The sequence below is a fragment of the Arachis stenosperma genome, chromosome 7 (genome assembly GCF_014773155.1).
Source record: "Arachis stenosperma cultivar V10309 chromosome 7, arast.V10309.gnm1.PFL2, whole genome shotgun sequence".
Taxonomy (NCBI): domain Eukaryota; kingdom Viridiplantae; phylum Streptophyta; class Magnoliopsida; order Fabales; family Fabaceae; genus Arachis; species Arachis stenosperma.
The window spans coordinates 10,345,165-10,363,821 of NC_080383.1; the positions used below are offsets into that span (position 1 = coordinate 10,345,165).

The 18,657-nt window shown below is 31.5% G+C and overlaps 4 protein-coding genes across 4 annotated transcripts; 1 reads left to right on the top strand and 3 right to left on the bottom strand.

Annotated features, from left to right (window-relative positions):
• The first annotated feature begins 563 nt into the window (after nucleotides 1–563).
• LOC130941018 (uncharacterized) lies at nucleotides 564–2,244 on the top strand. Its single transcript, XM_057869362.1, has 3 exons — nucleotides 564–1,183; nucleotides 1,816–1,885; nucleotides 1,962–2,244. Exons 1-3 carry the CDS (start codon nucleotides 848–850, stop codon nucleotides 2,012–2,014), a joined length of 459 nt encoding a protein of 152 aa, XP_057725345.1. The 5' UTR covers nucleotides 564–847; the 3' UTR covers nucleotides 2,015–2,244.
• Nucleotides 2,245–2,302: 58 nt separating this feature from the next.
• On the bottom strand, nucleotides 2,303–5,405 carry LOC130941017 (staphylococcal-like nuclease CAN2). Its single transcript, XM_057869360.1, has 9 exons — nucleotides 4,704–5,405; nucleotides 4,137–4,192; nucleotides 3,893–4,007; nucleotides 3,671–3,781; nucleotides 3,326–3,513; nucleotides 3,175–3,231; nucleotides 2,936–3,095; nucleotides 2,695–2,763; nucleotides 2,303–2,609 (listed from the first exon to the last, which is right to left on the bottom strand). Exons 1-9 carry the CDS (start codon nucleotides 4,851–4,853, stop codon nucleotides 2,511–2,513), a joined length of 1,005 nt encoding a protein of 334 aa, XP_057725343.1. The 5' UTR covers nucleotides 4,854–5,405; the 3' UTR covers nucleotides 2,303–2,510.
• A 1,217-nt stretch (nucleotides 5,406–6,622) lies between these two features.
• Nucleotides 6,623–7,710, bottom strand: LOC130941019 (heavy metal-associated isoprenylated plant protein 33). Its single transcript, XM_057869363.1, has 3 exons — nucleotides 7,458–7,710; nucleotides 7,260–7,335; nucleotides 6,623–7,046 (listed from the first exon to the last, which is right to left on the bottom strand). The coding sequence occupies exons 1-3, from the start codon at nucleotides 7,464–7,466 to the stop codon at nucleotides 6,898–6,900; spliced, it is 234 nt and encodes a 77-aa protein (XP_057725346.1). The 5' UTR covers nucleotides 7,467–7,710; the 3' UTR covers nucleotides 6,623–6,897.
• A 9,721-nt stretch (nucleotides 7,711–17,431) lies between these two features.
• LOC130940315 (protein EARLY RESPONSIVE TO DEHYDRATION 15-like) lies at nucleotides 17,432–18,407 on the bottom strand. The gene is made up of 2 exons (XM_057868424.1): nucleotides 18,112–18,407; nucleotides 17,432–17,869 (listed from the first exon to the last, which is right to left on the bottom strand). The coding sequence occupies exons 1-2, from the start codon at nucleotides 18,353–18,355 to the stop codon at nucleotides 17,700–17,702; spliced, it is 414 nt and encodes a 137-aa protein (XP_057724407.1). The 5' UTR covers nucleotides 18,356–18,407; the 3' UTR covers nucleotides 17,432–17,699.
• Nucleotides 18,408–18,657: the final 250 nt, after the last annotated feature.

Here is an 18,657-nt window from a genome sequence, read left to right on the forward strand (position 1 = left end):
TTAAGTCATACATTTATGAAATCATTGTAGAGCTTTAAAGACAATTTGCACTCATTGTGTTGAGAGAATGAGAATTCAAGAGCAAGCTTTTGTGTTGTGAATGGTGATGTTCTTTCAAGCCCTTGGTCCTTTTAACACAGTAAAATGGGCTCACAGTCTTCATCATGAAATAGGGATAGGCCACATTAATGCAACAGCTTAGTGTTTGTCAAATTTTCTTCCTCACTTATTGTATGGTGGTTCATTCATCATATAATGTAAAACATGACAGAAACTGTTATTGGATCATAGGAGATGCAGTTGCCAATGCTTATTTGAGACCTTGTTTATTACATTTTCTTGTATAGATTTTTTATATAATTTTTTTTAGATTCCAAAACTTAAATTTTCAAGTCCATTGAGGAAAAAAAAATAGAAATTATATTGACAAAATCATCACAAAATTCTTCTTCATAATAATTTTTCAGAAAGGCCTATTATATTTGTTTAAATTAGATATTTGTTCATGACAAAAAAAGACAAAGACAGATATTTTTATGTTTTAATACAAGCGCACCCTTAACCCTTGATTCAAGGATCATTGGCAATTGAACTTGAACCCCATGTCTCAGTCTATGATCCATTCTTTTATTCTTCCAATTCCATTATCATTTCCTTAAAATCTCACACCTTTATAATTCCACCACCAATAACAAAACCCATAAAAGAGGGAAAAAAAACCCGACATTTTCCATCGCTAACTTCTCAAAGATCTAAACTTTAACATTAAAATAACAAAACCCAAAAAAATCCAATCCATTATCAACCATCTGCTTCTCAAAAATCTAAACTTTTTTCCATTTCATATATGGGAAAATCAATTCTCTCTGCGGTTAGGTTCCACGAGTTGTGTCGCATCGTTTCATCATCTGCGAATGGGAATGCGAAGAGGACGGCGACAGCACAGAAGCAACAACCACAAAGGATGCAAACAAAGACGGTTGCTGTCCCTTCTCTAAAACATGGTAAGATGGGAACATCGGAGGAACAATGTCGGATGCCACTGTCCCGTGTGGTCGCAGATTGTACCAATCGGTGGTTCCATGATACCCTTAAGGAGGCAAAGGCTGGTGACACCTCTATGCAGCTCCTTGTTGCTCAGATGTATTTCAGTGGATATGGGGTCCCCAAGGATCCTCAAAAGGTTACATTTTTTTGTTCATTTCTTTGTGTTTTATGTTAGCATAGTTGTGAAGGATCAGACTAGGTGCAGTTGTCTTTGTAAATTTTCATATCTGAGAATTGTTAGTTAATTTGACTAAATTGTCATCTATCTTTGTGGATAGTTAAAAATGGTTAAATAGCAATTTAGTCATTTGCAGTTGATAATTGAAAATGGTTATATAACAATTTAGTCTTAGTCACTGGTATACACATAACATAACTTGTGAGTTTCCACCTTGTGAGAAATGTTATTGTTACATCAGATATGTAAACATAACTTGATATAGACAGAAGTACAAAGTCCTAGCTTGTGAATGTTGGAGAGAGAAAAACTAATATATTACTTATCTTTTTTATGATGTCCTTGCACGTTAGCATTTTAGTGTGTGGGATTGGAAATGAAACTAATGCATATTGTTCAGAATTAGAAGGTCTGAGTCACCATTTGTGATTGGTATTTGGTGTTGACATTATATGATTTCTGAGTCTAGCTCAATTGGCAATCTAGATCCATAGCAATGGGTGATTTGATTGTTGTGTGCCATTTGTTTTGTACTACCCTGCTTTGGAACTTCTGGTTACTTAATATACTGTGATGAACTTGGTTTAAAGGGAAATGTTTGGATCGATAAAGCAGCTAGAAGTCGGAATTCAGTTTGGAAAGCATGTGATAAGCATATAGGTAACACTCGATTATTATGGGTTAATAGATTGCAGCATTCTGTGTCGTAATTTTCCTCTTCTTCATGGAATTTTAGGTTACAGAACTAGTGATTCAGATTCATATGGACTGGAGAACGATGCTAAGTAATCTCCATAGTTCACTACCACAGGGGTAAGGGGTAATGATAAGACTTTAATGCTCCATTACCAGATTCAATTTCAATTTTGTAATTTCATTTTTGTAATATGTAACATGTACTATATGATAGTTTATACATATTTATTATAGCATCAAAATAACAAGGTTCTACTTCAATTATCTCTCTTGTGTCTATATGTAGTAAGCACATGTACTGCTCATTTTCAAGGAGTTAGAGAAACTTAAACATCAAATATGTCATTTTTTTCATACCTGATGGTATGTGAATCTTCCATATGTTTCAACCTCTTCTGTAAAATTTGTGTTCAATGTTCATGTTTTTGTTAACTTTATCACCCAAGCCATCAATAAAAATAAAAAAAAGAATGGTTCTAGTTAAGTTAATAGCTGCTGCATATACATGTAATTTGTTAAAAGTTACAACAATACATTATATTGAATGGAAGAGGCAGAATTTTATTTTGCATTTGGCATTTTGATGATGTTATCTAGCTTCTCTCTTGTCCTTTCTCCATTCCCATGGCTTCTCTGGATTCTTTGAGGCCCATAATCCAACTCGCTTTGCTCTTGCTTGTTTTTCCCACTAGAATAAGAGCAATATAAAGTTTAGATATATAGCTTTGGGACAAAGAAATGAAGGAAACCAGAAAAAGTAGTATATCACATACTGTTTCTAGTTCTGGTCTTTTGTCATAGGCTGAGTAGTGCCATGCCAAACCCTTCTTCAGCATCATTTCCTTATCATAAAAGAAAAGCAAAATGAGAAACTCAAAAGCAATCCTATGTTATATAGAGCTAAATTGAACTAACATGTATTTCGTTATTATTTAATTGCATTGATTCAAGAATGTTCCAAAGGCGACCGTGACAAATGAACGAAAAATCGAGAGAAAGTACAAACTGAATTACCTGTACAAAAATGCCATTGCAGTAGAGATCACCGACACAACGACCATAGCGATCTTCTCCATATACAAGGACCCTCAAAGACTTACCTTGAACAATCTTTGTTAGTTCATTTTTAGCTTCTTTTCCATATGGCATTGCACTTTCAGGAGCATCAATTCCCCTGTACGAATTTTCAAGTCCAATGAATTCTTACTAATCTGAAACAAAACTCTTCTCTTGTTAGTTTGATCATTAATTACCTTAGTCGAATCCGGTACTTCTTAGCAAGGACTTCCTCATTTTGATGAACAATCACCCTGAATAAGACAACAATTACTAACCATTTGAACAAAAACTAAGTAGATTTTGGAGCATTTGATATTTAGAACTGGAAAACTCCTAAAAACCAACCGATATCCTGAGTCGATAATCTGTTGGTGAAGTGCATCCGCTTGTTCATAGTTCCTCCGAGCACGCGCTGCTGATCTTTGCACCGCTGCTGCGTGCACGTTGCCGGGGACATATGCTGATTCCCTGGGGTCTGTTGTGCTAACATACACTGTTACAGTATCACCATCTGCCACTGCTTTTGCATCAACCTAGTCGCATTGAGATATTAAATTATGTCAGCTACCAAATTTTAAGCTTGATTGCACATATCACTAAATGTTATGATAATACTATAGATTTGGATATCTGCATAAAATACACTAAAAATGTACCCAAATTAGATTCAAACATAAACACTGCTCTTACTGGCAAGGTGTGAAATTCAAATTTCACTCCATCTGGCAAGGATGTAGGGGGTTGAGCAGCTACTTCAACAAGGGTATGAGGTAGTGGAAGACCATAGAAAGCCAGTAATCCCTATAAACAAACCAAGATAAGTTTTTCCCAATTTTTTTCTAAGATTTGCTTTTGTATGTCAAAAGACACATTCATTGCTTTAACATAAGTTTGTAATTAGTACATGCAAACCTCAACATCTGCTTTTTGGTGTCTCTTCAAGGTCTGAATCACAAGCCTAGCTGCTTCTTCAGGTGTCTTTGGAGGGGGTTTTGATTCTCTCCAAGCATCTACTAACTTTCTATACCTTCAAATTTAGGTCCAAAAAATTTGTAAAAAAAAGAAGAAAAACCAGAAACTGCACTAATATATATACAATCATAATAATAAGTCAACAATTCAGTAATCAACTCAGCGTAAAGAATGTGATTAATACCAGTTAGCCTGAGCCTTCTTAGAAGATACAACATGATTGCTCAGCCCTTCCGGGACCTAAACAAACACAAAAGGAAAATAAAAAAAAATACAGATCTCACAAAACCGGCGTAGATTAGCTGAAAATAACACAATTAGGCCTCGAGTGCGCCGCGCCATTGTAGATTTGGAAAGTGGTAACCATATTATTAAACTCGAGTCAACTCAAATCGGTTACAAGCTTTACTGTTCAAGTTTACCTAAGCTAGCTCATTGCTCCACATGGGCTTAGATGAATTCCCAATTCTGATTTTCTTGTTGGTAAGTACTTAAGACCTGTTTCTTTTTATGTTCTTCTCAATAGAGAAAGAACTTGACTTTCTGAGATACTCTGAGCAGAAGTAACTAAATAATCAAAACCAAACAAGCATATAATCCTAACATGCTTTCTCTGGCTTCAACAACTAACTATCTCAAGAAATATTTCTTATTTTCTCACTATAACCAACCAGCTCTAAACATAAAACAAGCTTATTCAAGCATGAACCTAGTTCCAAATTAGGGTGTTGTACAGGGTGGCATTATTTACCTGAGAGGTGATGTCAAATTGAAAGAGATCATGCGCAAGTGCCGAAACGCCGACGGTAGCGGAGGAGACACCGTGTGGCCCAAGTGATCCAGAATCAGCTGCTGAGGGCTCGAAGCACTTCCCACACAGGAACCTCAATGCATTTCCCATGGTTGAATTTGAAGCTCAACCCAATCTTTGTTTTTTAATAAAGTATGAAAATTGATGAACCCAATTATGGGAATTGATCAAAGTTGGAAACTTTAGATGCAGAAAATGCAGAGAGGGAAGGAAAAGGGATCAGAAGAGGAGAAAATCTAAGAGGGTTTGCGGCGAATCTGGTTACTGGAATCAGGGGAGAGGAAACACATGCCAATTGGAAAAGATAATAAAAATGTAATAGAATGACACGTGGAGCGTTTTGATTTGCTGATGCTAACTATATTAGAGAGTTGGGATTTCTATGTCAACGGTTTAACGTAAATTTCTGGGTAACACCCAACACTTTTGCTGTGTTTTGGAGCGTGAAAGCGCGTGAGATGTTGCGTTATGACGTCAGAAAGTAAAAACCTAGGGGGCACGCTTGTGTGAATTTTCAAAAAATATCTCCTATATTAACTGCAATAAAAATGTAAAAAATAAAATAAAATAAAATAATCCCTTTGACCTAGATATAGATTTTGACAAAAATATCTTTTCAAATATGGTAATGAGATCAACAACTAAAAAATGTTTTATTTAACAAAAATAACACATATATTTGATCAAATCTTAATTTGTTTAGCCAACGATTAATATTTTATGAAATTATAATTTATTTCTATTACATTTTTTACTATTTTCATCTCCATATTCATTTGGTTAGAATTAAATTAATAATTTCTTAAAAAATTACTGGTTGATTAAATAAGTTAACGATTTATTAAATAGTAGATACATTTTGTCACATAGACTATATTCTTTTAGGATCATTTTATTGTTTTAATTTTTTAATGAAGATTTTGTCAAATATATATCTCTTTTTAGATATTAAAATTGTTATTACTAAAAAAATACTTTTTTAACATTTTTTTGAAATTTTTACGTTTTTATTGTTAGTTATAGAATTAGTTTATAAGTTATTTAAATTAAGTGAAAATTCAAGTACAGTTAATTTTATGTGAAATTGATAACTGAAAAACGTTAAATAAAAATTTAGTCAAATTATTTAAATTATTTAATAATTATTAACTATTAATTTCACATAAAATTGACTGCACTTAAAAAGGGTCATTTCAAGGTACAATCTTACATGCATAAAAAATCTTTTGGTGTTCAAATATCCTGAATAATATAAATTATTTCGAACTGTATCCTACCAATTACTTAATAAGTATTAGAGTGGAGATGATATTTAATTTAGAAATAAGTTGGTGAATGGTGAAGGATATATCAAATCTCGTAAAAACTGTTTCCTTTTACAAATTTAGTTATGCCAGCACCACCAATGTTTCATAGTTAAAATAGAGAGTAAAGTATTATTTCAGCTTTTAATATCTGAATTAAATTTGAAGTTTATTTTTAATATTTTAAATGTCTTATTTTAGTCTTAATAAAAAAATTTTAAATGAGTTTAATATTGTTCTACTATTAAATTTGATATGAACAATAACATATATATATTAACATATTGAAAATACAATAACATTCGACTTCAGTATGTAAATAAAATTGATTCTCCAACAATTATCAATATAAATGATTTTTTTTTTAATTTTAGAATTTTGACGACTGATTGCTAGAGTTTTAGATTTTATACAAAAAGAAAAATAAAAAAAAAAAGTTTTGGTTATGTATGTTTTTCTAACATAGGAAAATAAAAAAATATGACTTGATTAAAAATATTGCTAATGTTCACGTCACTTCATTAATTATTCATATTAAATTTAAAGGTGGGACAACATTGAATATATTTAAAACTTTTTCAAATTAAAATAAAACCTTTGAAATATTAAAAACTAAATTAAAAATTAACCTAAACATTTAAGACTAAAATAGTACTCTACCCTAAAATAAAATATATGACAATATAATAAAGGTTACAAGAATTACAAAACTTGGGTAGGTTTTACAAATTCATATAGATAGATGATCATGAATAGTTTATATATTATGTTTCTATGGGGAAAGAAAACTTGTAATAATAATAATAATAGTAAGAGAATTGATTGTGAATTCAGCAATTGGGTTGAGGTTGAAGATCTTGTTCCCAAGGTGTTGCATTCTTGCCATTCTTTTGAAGAACTCTAATCACTTCTTCTGTGGTCACATTACCGGTAACAATGACCTTGTTTAGCTGCTTGTCCACATTATAAGTTTCAATATCTGCAAAACCCAAGATTCCAACATTACTTAAGAAACAAAATTAAGCTGTCAAAGTGTAATTGTAAACTTAACTAACTAGAAATTAAAGTAAAATGGTAGATTCAGAACCAAGGTTTATTTATCTATATGATAATTATTCTATATATAGATAAATAATGAAGTCATACTATGTAGTTCTATAAGCTTGGGGAATGAATTGATTAATGAAATTACCTTCAATCTTCTTGATGGCCTTGAGAATTTTCTTGATACATTCATCACAGTGCAAACCAACCTTTACTTCTACCAACTGAACCAAAGAAGAAAAAAAGAAAGAACGAAAAATAAGTAATACTGATCAAGTCCTCTGTTGAAAATTAAACTATATGATCCAATTGCTTATTGATGTGACATTGGTTCTTAGACTCTTACATTGGTCATTCTGACTTCTGAGGAGAAAATTATAACAAATGTTTCTTTTCTTCTGCACAGGCCTTCAATAAAGGAGCAAGTTTGTTTTTAATGTATTGAACAGATTGTGAGATTGAACAAAAAGATTTATATAGAAATAAGGAACATTGCATGTAGGTGAAGATGGAATTAGATTCTGTAATTGGATTATGGCATCCTTTACTTTTGTGTGAACAAATTGAAAAGCTGATGAAAACTTTATTCCTAGTTGTTATTGATTTGGGAGTAATTGGAATCCACTCATTCAGCAAGTTGGCAACCACCATGAACCTGCTGAGTTTTGTCATCAACACCCAACTGAGCTTTCATTAGATACCTGACACCTGTTTTTTTTTTTTTTAATCTTTCACATAAAATATTAATTTTTTCTGGAATATACTATGATGTCTCATGATCACCGTTCATTTTCTTTTCAGTTTTGTTTTATTATTATTATTAGTATTAACAATTTTTTAAAAGTCAACCCCATGATATATTTATTTACTTAGACTAATTTAATTAGGAACGTCTGCTATTAGATAAGGTGTACTGTGCATATTTTTAGTTTAGATAAAGTATTATTTTGGTCTCAATGTTTAAGGTGAATTTTATTTTGGTCTTTAATATTTTAATCGTCTTATTTTATTCCAAAACGTTTAAAATAGTATTAATATTATTCCATTATCAAATTTTTTACTAACACTTAATAAAATTGATGTACAATACTGCTTTTGTTAAAATTATGTTTGCTTAATCTCCTCTTTTATTTTCACCTTTTCAATAAGTACAAATTTTATTTTTCTATTTTTTTTTTTCTTTCTCCTCAAATCCTTCTTCCAAAATTTGAGAAGGAAGAAAAAAAGAGTAAAACCATAAAATTTGAACTTGATAAAAAGGTGAAAATAAAAAAAGAAATTTGAACAAATATAATTTTAATAAAAACATTATTAATAATACATTAATTTTATTAATTGTTAGAAATAATATTGATATCATTTTAAATATTTTGAAATAAAAATAAAACAATTAAAATATTATAGATCAAAATAAAATTCACCTTAAATATTAAAAATTAAAATAATATTTTATTTTTTTTTAATTTTGTATCATTCTATATATATATATATATATATATATATATATATATAAAAGTAGAATAGCAAAACATACGGTTCAACAAGCCCAAATAAACTATAAGATTGACAAGTAATTACACACATTACCTGTAAGTGTATTGTGCAACTCTCTTACTGGATAATCATTATTAAGGATAAATATTGTTTTAGTTTTAAAGTTTATAATCAAAATAAAAATCGTTTATAATCTTATTTATTATTTAAAATTATCTTCAGCATTTCATTTAGTATTAAAATCGTTTTTTTAAATAAAATATTTTTTAAAATAACAAACATACCCATTTTGTTTTTTACGATTTCACACAAAATACTTTATATATGTTTATTTGTCTCTAAATCCTCAAAACATTAACTATAATGTTTCAGAAATCAATGTGAATGCTTCATGCCCTAACTCAGAATCGAAAACGACAAAAACTGTTCTTGGAGAAAAGAGAGCAAGCGAGCACAATTTGTTCGAAGGAAGGGTTTTGAACAGTTAGTTTACTAGTAATCGCAAAGTTGGCGTAGATATGATTTCTGTATTTTCATTGACTATGGTATCTCTTCTTTTAGTAGTTAGTTTCGGATTTGAGGGTTTAGGTTGCATTTTTTGTTGATGATTGAATAGAGACCAAATGTATTTGTAGTGCACTAGGGATTAATATCTCTATGAACTAGGGATATCTGTGTATATTTTTTTTCTCTTCTAATTTAGTAATGTGTTCTGATAGTTGTTTACTAATAAGGTGTTGGAGAAGAAGATGGAATATTTTAAATTGAAGTTCTATCATAAAGGTTGGTTTAGTTATAATAAAGGGCCATTATAGTATATGGGAGGAGAAATAATCGTTATAGAAGATATTGATTATGATCGGTGGTCCTTGTTTGAAGCTTATGCAGAGTTAAAGCAGTTTGATTACTTTAAGGAGAATATCTCAGCATTGTGATTCAAGGATCTTATAAATGAAGACGTGGAGGATAATCTAAAGTTGTTTCAAGATGATACAAATTTGATTGTCATGTGTAAAATATCTTAATTAAGAAAACATATAGAATTGTATGTTGTGCACAAGGTTAAGGAGGAGGATGTGTTCCTTGAATGGGGAAATCAAGGGGTTGGTAATAAAGGTGAGGAATATGAGGTGGTAGTGTATGCTGGAGAACATGCAGAGGATGGTTAGCAGCTACATCAAGAAAGTGACAATGTGATTGATATAGTCGATAGGTCTAATGAGGCAGGAAAAAAGCAAACTGAACTAGGTGCTGATGATACTGGGGCAGAGTCCAATGATAGTGATGAGGACGAGCATCACGAACCTGAGTTTGCTAATGTTGGTGGATGTGATAGTGATAGTCTCAATTTAGAGTATCAACCATCTGAAGAGGAAGATGACAATACAGATGATTTGTACTTCACCGATAGTGAAGATGAACTTGATCCTGATATTAGTGGGTTCAAGAATGTGAATGTCATGGTTGATAAATGTAGGGCAACAAAGAAGAAAGGTGTGGCAAATGAAAATTTTGAAGATGATGAAGGAGCAGATAATGATGAATTAGAGTTGGACCACGAGGTTGGAGCTAGGCTGATGAGGATGGTGAAAATGAGAGGTCAGAGTCAGACCATAAGGGAGTGAGATATCCAGTTCACAAGGCACAAAAAGATATAAAGCAATACAAGTAAAAAGTTGGGACATTGTATGCATCTTCAGAGAAATTTAAGGACACTGTCACTGTATATGCTGTGCAGACTGCTAGAGCCATTACATTTAGAAAGTATGATTTTAAGAGGGTGGGGGCAGTTTGTTTTAATGACTATCCTTTTTGGCTATATGTTGCCAAAATGAGAAAAAAGGATACTTGGCAACTTAGAAGTATGAATTTGAAGCGCACATGTACACAGGCACATAGAGTGAGAATTTTACACTCCAAATGACTTGGCAAGACATTTAAAAAGAAAGTTGAATCAAATCCTAAACTGAAGATAAATGAGTTAGTTTTCAAACCTCTGAAAAATTAGAATTTAACTGTGACTAAATCAATGACTTCTAGGACAAAGCAGATTACATTGGATGAAATTTAGGGAACATTTAGAGAACAATATAAGAGAATATATGACTATGGTCATGAGCTATTGGAGAAAAATTCAGGCTCCTCTGTCGATATACAAGTGTAAAGGTTCCCTAATTTTGCTAATGAAGTGCAAACCTCATCCATAACCTATTATTGTATCTTTCAAAGGATATATGTATGCTTGAAAGCATGCAAGTAGAGCTTTCAGCATTGCAGGCTATTCATTAATCTGGATGAATACTTGTTTTTAAGACACTTCAGGGTCGATAATTGCTTATTGCAATAGGGTGAAACCCTAATGACCAAATGCTACCGATTGCATATGCGGTTGTAGAGGTCGAGACCAAGGATTCATAGACTTGGCTCATGAATCATCTTACATCTGACATCGAGATTGAGAAGATACGAAGATCAACATTCATGTCCGACCAACAGAAAGTAAGTCCAGTTCACTAATAGCATCTGTACATTTAAATTGTAAAGTACAATACATTATGATTTAATTTGTAATTTATGATTAACTATATCCTGTAAAATATCACCTTTGAATAGGGTTTGTTGCCTGCATCCCATGATGTGATACCAGGTGTAGACAACCTATTGTATGTGAGACATTTATATAGCAACTTCAGAAAAAAATTTCTAGGATTGGGTTTGAAGTAAATGATATAGAAGTGTACTAAGGTGATTTACTAAAAAGAATAGGAGAAGTACATGGCAGAACTCAAATCTGTAAATTAAGAAGCTTTTCACCACTTAATTGCTATTGCATCTAGATATTGGTCTAGATCTAGGTTCATTGTTCATTCTAAAGTAGATACACTACTTAACAACATGTCTAAGAGTTTTAATTATGCTATAGTAGATGCTAGAGAGAAGCCTATAATTATAATGTTAAAAGAGATTAAGGTTAAGTTAATGACTAGATGGGCACAAAACAGAGATGTGGTTCAGAACTATTTAGGGACTATCTTACCTAGAATTAGACAGAGATTAGAGATAAGGTCTAGGTCAGCTGGGTAGTGGTGGCCATGTTGGTCTACAACTAAAAAATATGAGGTAGTTAATGGTATTGAAAAGTTTGTTATGGACATAACTACTCATGAGTATTCATGTAGAAGGTGACAGATGAGTAGCATACTTTGTGCACATGTTGTTAGTTGCATCAACTTCAAGGGACTTGACATGAAAGCATTTGTGGCCGATTGTTATAAGAAAGAAGCATACTTAAAGTACTACGAGTCAGTTTACACCAATTGAATGGACCTGATCTTTGGAAGATGACAGAATATGATAATGTTATGCCACCAGCTTATAGAAGACCTAGTCACCAATCGGTGAAAAAGAGAAGAACATCTATTGAAAAAGAAGAACAGAGCAGTCATACTCACTTGTCAATGAGGGGACAGATCCAAAGATACTCAAGATGTGGTGCAGCTGGACACAAGAAGGGGAGATGCCCTAAACCTATTGAAGAGGTATGCTGATTTTTTAATTTTTCACAACTTGTCTTTACGCTGTTTTTTAATTTTTCACAACTTGTCTTATATTTGCTATAAACTTAATTTGCATATGTCTATTAGGCCCAACCATCAAAGAAGCTTAAACAAAAAAAAGAAGAAGACAACAAACACCAACTCATATCCTCAAGCTACCAAGGGAGGAAGGAAGACTGCATCTTTACAACCTACTACTAAGATAGGTGTAAAGAAAAAAACTTCTTCAGCAACACAGCCTAACTCTTCACCCCCAATCCAACTCTGCATCACAGTTCAAAAGGCCTAAAGATAAGCCTAAAAGAACAACTAAGCCCAACTCTTCAGCCTAAGCAACACCATAACCCAAGAAGATAACACCTTTTTCATCTTCACAGCCCAAGAAGTCAGCACAAAGAATCCTTACAGTTTAAAAAGTCAGCGCCTTCATAATCACAATTAAACACCACATCCCTTCTAGCATCTCAACAACCCCTATCACACCCTCAACACAACTACCACACCAACATAAACATGCAATGAGACAGACTTCAAGCCAACCAATTGGAAAACATGCATAATTCTCTATGAAAAATTTTAGAGCACCTCATGTTTCTTCATAGAAATTGAGGTCGATGGCAAAGTTGCCTCCAAAAAAATAGGACCAACTTTAAGAAATTTAGACGATTAGAAAATATTTTGATATTTAGATAAAATGTATATGGTCTTATTTTGGATTAAGTTAGTATTTAATTTAGTAATGTCAAGCAGGTGCTGTTAGTTCTATTTTATTCTGAACTATTTGCATGCTGGTGATATTTTGGTTATGGGTTATTCAATGTTGTTCTGCATTATTAGCTTGGACTATTTGTCCTATTGGAATTTAGTTTTTTGTGAAAAATTATGTTGATTTGGCATATTATTTTGATATTTACTATATTAATGTTATTTAGTTTGTTGTTTATGATTTTGTTATGGAATTGTTCATTTATCAGCAGACTTATAACAGGAAAATTATGCAAAACAAAATAACGAAACCCATCTAATTGCCAAATTGAAATTCTGATCTTATTTCAAAAATCAACCATTATTACATAATTGTCATTTATATATACTTGAAATAGAATTTAGCTTAACTGAAATAGGAGACCAATCTAAATAATAAATTCTAACCCAATTTACCCATCTAATTCTAAGCACACACTTAAAATAACAAAACTCACAATAAATTCTAAACCAAAACAGCATACTCCATCCAAACTCTAACACACTGTTCAGCCAAGATTCAATGGAATTACACATGGTAGCCTTATTTTCAAAATTTTCTATAACAGCAAATAAACAAAGCCAACCCACCCAATAAACTCCAAGACAGTAACGACCTTCAACTTTCACTCTGCAACTTTCGTTCTTGATTTTAAAGGCAAAATTTTTTTCCTCATTCTTGCAATTTCTAAATATTCTACTTCTGCCTTTGGGTCTACCCAATGAAAGAAATTGCACCCTTGTTGAACCCACACAAATCCATCATTATCACCCTTCAATCCACCACACAAGCAGTTCAATTGAAAAAAATAGCATACTTTAAAATAGACGCAACCCCAGAATCTACAACCAGAATTCTCCTTTATTCCTGAAGTTTGCAAAATTGGTCTCTCACCATGAGAGCAAAGTAGCATTCTGCTATGCATAGAAGATCGACTTTGAAAAGAGGTTGAGGTTTGGGAAGCAATGGAGTTCTCTTTTCAGGTAATTCACGACCAATTTTATTTTTAAGACCCTTATCTAATAAAATCACACTAAAATAGTACTAAAAGTATTCAGATTCAAACCTAACCAGGCCATATACACCTCTACCCCTAGTATACACGTATATTTTTCTATCCTGACCAAAGTAGAGTACCATTAGTCTTCTGAATAAATAAAGGTCTCTTAGAAAGGATTTTTTTTAAAGATTATTTGTGTGATTTTTAGTTTAGCTTTAGAGAGTATTTATGTGTTAAGAGTTTTTATTAAATAACTTATAAAAATAATTCTATAACTAACCATTACGGTAAAAATTTCAAGCAAAAAATTATTAGAAAAAATAATTTTTTTAATAAATAATTATTTTAATCTCTAAAAATATATATTTTGACAAAATTTTCATTAAAAAATTAAAACAATAAATGATCCTAAAAGAATATAGTCTTTTTGATAAAATATATCTGCCATATAATTAATCCTTAACTTATTCAATCAACCATTAACTTTTTAAAAAATTATTAATTTAACTCTTAACTAGATGAATATGAAGATGAATATAGCAGAAATTGTAATCGAATTAAATTATAACTTCATAAAATATTAATCGCTGGCTAAATAAATTTAAGATTTGACCAAGTATATCTGTTAGTTTTGTTAAATAAAATATTTTTTTAGAAGTTTTTCTCATTACCATATTTAAAAAGATACTTTTTGTCAAAATCTATACTTAGGTCAAAAGGATTATTTTATTTTATTTTTACATTTACTCTCTATTTTAACTAGGGGTGTGCCTGGCTCGATCCGGTCCGAAAACCCAGTCCGGTTCCGAACATTTTAGAGGCTAATTTGGTGTGATTTTATTGAATTTGGGTCGGGTAAGGATCTCAAAAATAGACCCGGTCATTATTTTGAGTCGGGTCCGGGCCATGGCTCGGGTCACCCGAAATCAGCCCGGCGACCCGGTCATTATATACAATTAATATTTTGTGTTATTAGTGATAGATGATGGCTATTCTTATGTAGAATTTAAGTATTGTAAACTTTAATATTTTGTGTTATTAGTTATTATAAGACTATAAGTTAATGTTTTATGTTTAAAATGTATAAGATTTTAGACTAATTAATACATAATATTGTGTTATTTGTATTGATTTAAATATTTGGTGTTATTAGACAATATTAGTATTGATTATAGTTATGCTTTAATTTTAGAAAAGAGTTGGTTCTTGTTATATTTTTCTAAGTGAATTTTACCATGTCAAATAATTGTTAGAGTATTGGAAATTTGGATATTTTCACATGCTAGTTTATAAGAAGGTATCAAGGTAATATAATGTTAACGGCTCGATTTTCACCCGATTTTTACCGGTATAATCGTGGCCAGAAAGTATATAGATTTCATCGAGTCTAGAATTGGGTTCAGGTATAATAAATAGGTCCTTATATATTTCAGGTCAGATTTGAATCACATCAAATCCAATTTTACCCAATCCATGCACACCCCTAATGGCATAACTAAATTTGTATAGAAGGAAACAGTTTTTATGGGATTTGATATCCTTCACCAACTTATTTCTAAATTAAACATCTCCACTTTTTAATACTTATTTTCATCATGGAAATATTTATCTATTATAAATAAATTATATTACGTGTACACTATAATTAATTATTAAAATAAATTATTAGTATAAAATATAATTATATATATATATATATATATATATATATATATATATAAATTGATATAAATAAAAAATAAGTGTATAATTGGTCCAAACTTTTGTTTGATACAGGATAAAGTTTTTCTTAATTTGGCATTAGGGCTGGAAGGGAGCCGAACTGAGTCGAGCTAGACCAAGCTCAAGCTCAGCTCACCAAAATTGAGCTTGGCTCACGGCTTGCCTCATTAACAATCGAGCCTATTTCTTAAGCTCAAACTCGGCTCACCGAAAGTTCACGAGCTGCCTCAAGCTCACGAGTTGACTCAAATAATAGAAACATAAATACAAAATCTATAATTTTATATATTGTTTATCTATCTATAAATATAAATTTTTTATTTATATCCTATTTATATGTAATAAATAAATATAAAATTTTAAATAATTAAGATCCTTAATATATATAATTATATATTACTATTTCATATATATATAATATTAAAAATATAGATTAAATGCATATAGAATATGTGTATTAATATATATATATATATATATATATATATATATATATATATATAATCGAGTCAACTCACGAGTTAATGAGTTGAGCTTATCCAAGTTTAAGTTCGACTTATTTAAATTATAAGCTCAATTTCAGACTCAAATTTGACTCACCAACTCACGAACTTAACTTGTCAAACTATTAACGAAATGAACTCGAATTGGCTCATGAGTTAGCTTTACTCAATTTCAGCTCTACTTGCCATCATTATTCTTGCGAGCGGCAACATAGTGATAAATACGCAAGATAATTATATTTGCACGGCTTAAAATTAATAATTAGGAGAGTGCCAAAGGCACTTTATTACACGTCAGACTGAATGAGACTTTTATGAATAAAAGTCAAATTTTTTCAGCTCATCGTGACAGATGGAGTGACCTGTTTCACCACAATTGTTACCCACAATTGACATTGAAAACGACTTTGATATTTTGGGTTGCATTAGGGAACATTTTATTTTTAATATTAGAATAGTAATAGTGTTTTTTTAAAATGTGAATTGTTAGGGTATTATATTTAAATGTGGAATCGTTTAACTAGAGAAACAGAAATCGAACCATTCGATTTATTAGAAATACAGAAATCGAACTGTCCATTTTTCAAAGGTACACAAATCGAACCGTCTAATTTATAAAGGTACAGAAATCGGATGGACCACAAAAATTAAACGATCCATCTGATTTCTGAGAGATACACAAATCAGACGGTCCAATTTATGTTAAAAAAATTAAAAAATTTTAAATACAGAAATCAAATCTAAGAATTTGTGTACTTTCCACCGTATTAACCTGTTGAAAAACATAAAAAATTACAATATTAAAATATATCACCACTTTTACTTTTATAAAAAAAAAAAAAAAATTAGCCAGCAGCCAGCATTAGGTTCAAGTAATAATTATTGTAAAGAGTGTAGAATCCTCAGGCCTTGAGTCAGTTAGCAGTTCTCTCATTTACCTACACAAATTAACTTCTGAATATACCAGATTCTGCATAATTATTAGAATAGAAGCAATTCAAGTAACAAATTCAGTACTAATTCAAGTAACAAATTCAGTACTAAAATGAACGAATTACTTGCCTACTTTCTAATAACTATTATTGATTTTAGATTTTAGAGGCAATTAAGTTCCATTGCCATCTTATTTTGCTAGTTTATTGCCATCTTATTTTGCTAGTTTGTTATCTCTTTGTCAAAACCAGTTATTGCTTCACAATTGCAGCTTCTTTTGTATCCTTATGAACTGTTTAAGGCTTTTAGTATTTAGAGACAATTTTGAAAGATGAGTTGTTCTGAGAGAACAAAGAGGAATATGACTAGATGTCAAATTCAGTTATTATTACTTTTTCCTTTTTTCTTTTTCTTTACATGAAAAAAAGGCCAAGAACAACAGCATGTTCAGAAATGATAAATAAAAAACAAACCTAGGAAATGGGGAAATCTTAACACAAAGGCTCTAGAAGCCACAACATCATCATCATCATCATCATCATCTACAACCCTACTCTTATATATGTACAAAGATGGTAGTAGATTACAAACCGAGTGAAACACTCTCCCTCTTAAGTCTTATACTCTTATCTCTCTACCTAGGTTGGTGAATTGCCCTTGGACTCACCCTATTGTTCTTCACAATCTTGGGTGCCTTCTCTGCATACCTTGGAACTTCAACAAATTTTGCATCTTTCTGCCATTTCAGTGATCCCAATTTCACCAACTCTTTCCCTTCTCTTCCTTCTTCAACTCCTTCTTGCGCTGCATCAATCAAATCAATTGCATCAACAAAGAAAGTAACCTAAACCCTTTGCTTTATACAACAAAATTAATCACCCCCATAACATTTCCCCCATAAAAATTAAATCTTTTCACACCCCAATTACATTATATCACAAGATTCACTTGTTCACACAGAGATACACATGAAAAATTTACATTTACATGCTAGAACTCGAGATCTAAGAAAACAGTAACGAGAAGATAATGAAATAATAGCTTACTGTCAACAAGTTGATGAAGCTCACGAAAGATAGCATCTTCATCAAAATCAAAGTCGAAAGCTTCGTTCTGAGGATCCTGAAAGCGCTCACGGAGCCAATAGTCGCGGAACCAGGGTGAAGAATGAACAAGTTCCCACCATTGGTCAGAGAAATCCTCGACCGTACGGTAAGCAAGAGGAACGAACATGGGAGCGTTGGGATTCAAAGTGGAAGAAGAGGATCTTGAAGCAGACATCACTTCCATTGTTGAGTGAAGAGGATAAGGATGAAAGCTCTGATCTTTGTTCTTTGATGCTTATCCACAAAGACTTAAGGGGATGCTATATATAGGGACTAAATGGTCCAAAAGGGATATGGGTCACGTGACATTAGGCACGTGACATGTATTATCCCTTACAAAAATGAAAAATTGTTTTACCAATTTACCCTTTCAAGTTTCAATCAATTTTTTTTTTTTTTGAAATAAATAGTGCTCAACACAACAAGGTGGAGCATCAGAACATAAGTACCAGGCTACTAAACGTACAGACCTCCATGAGTCAACAC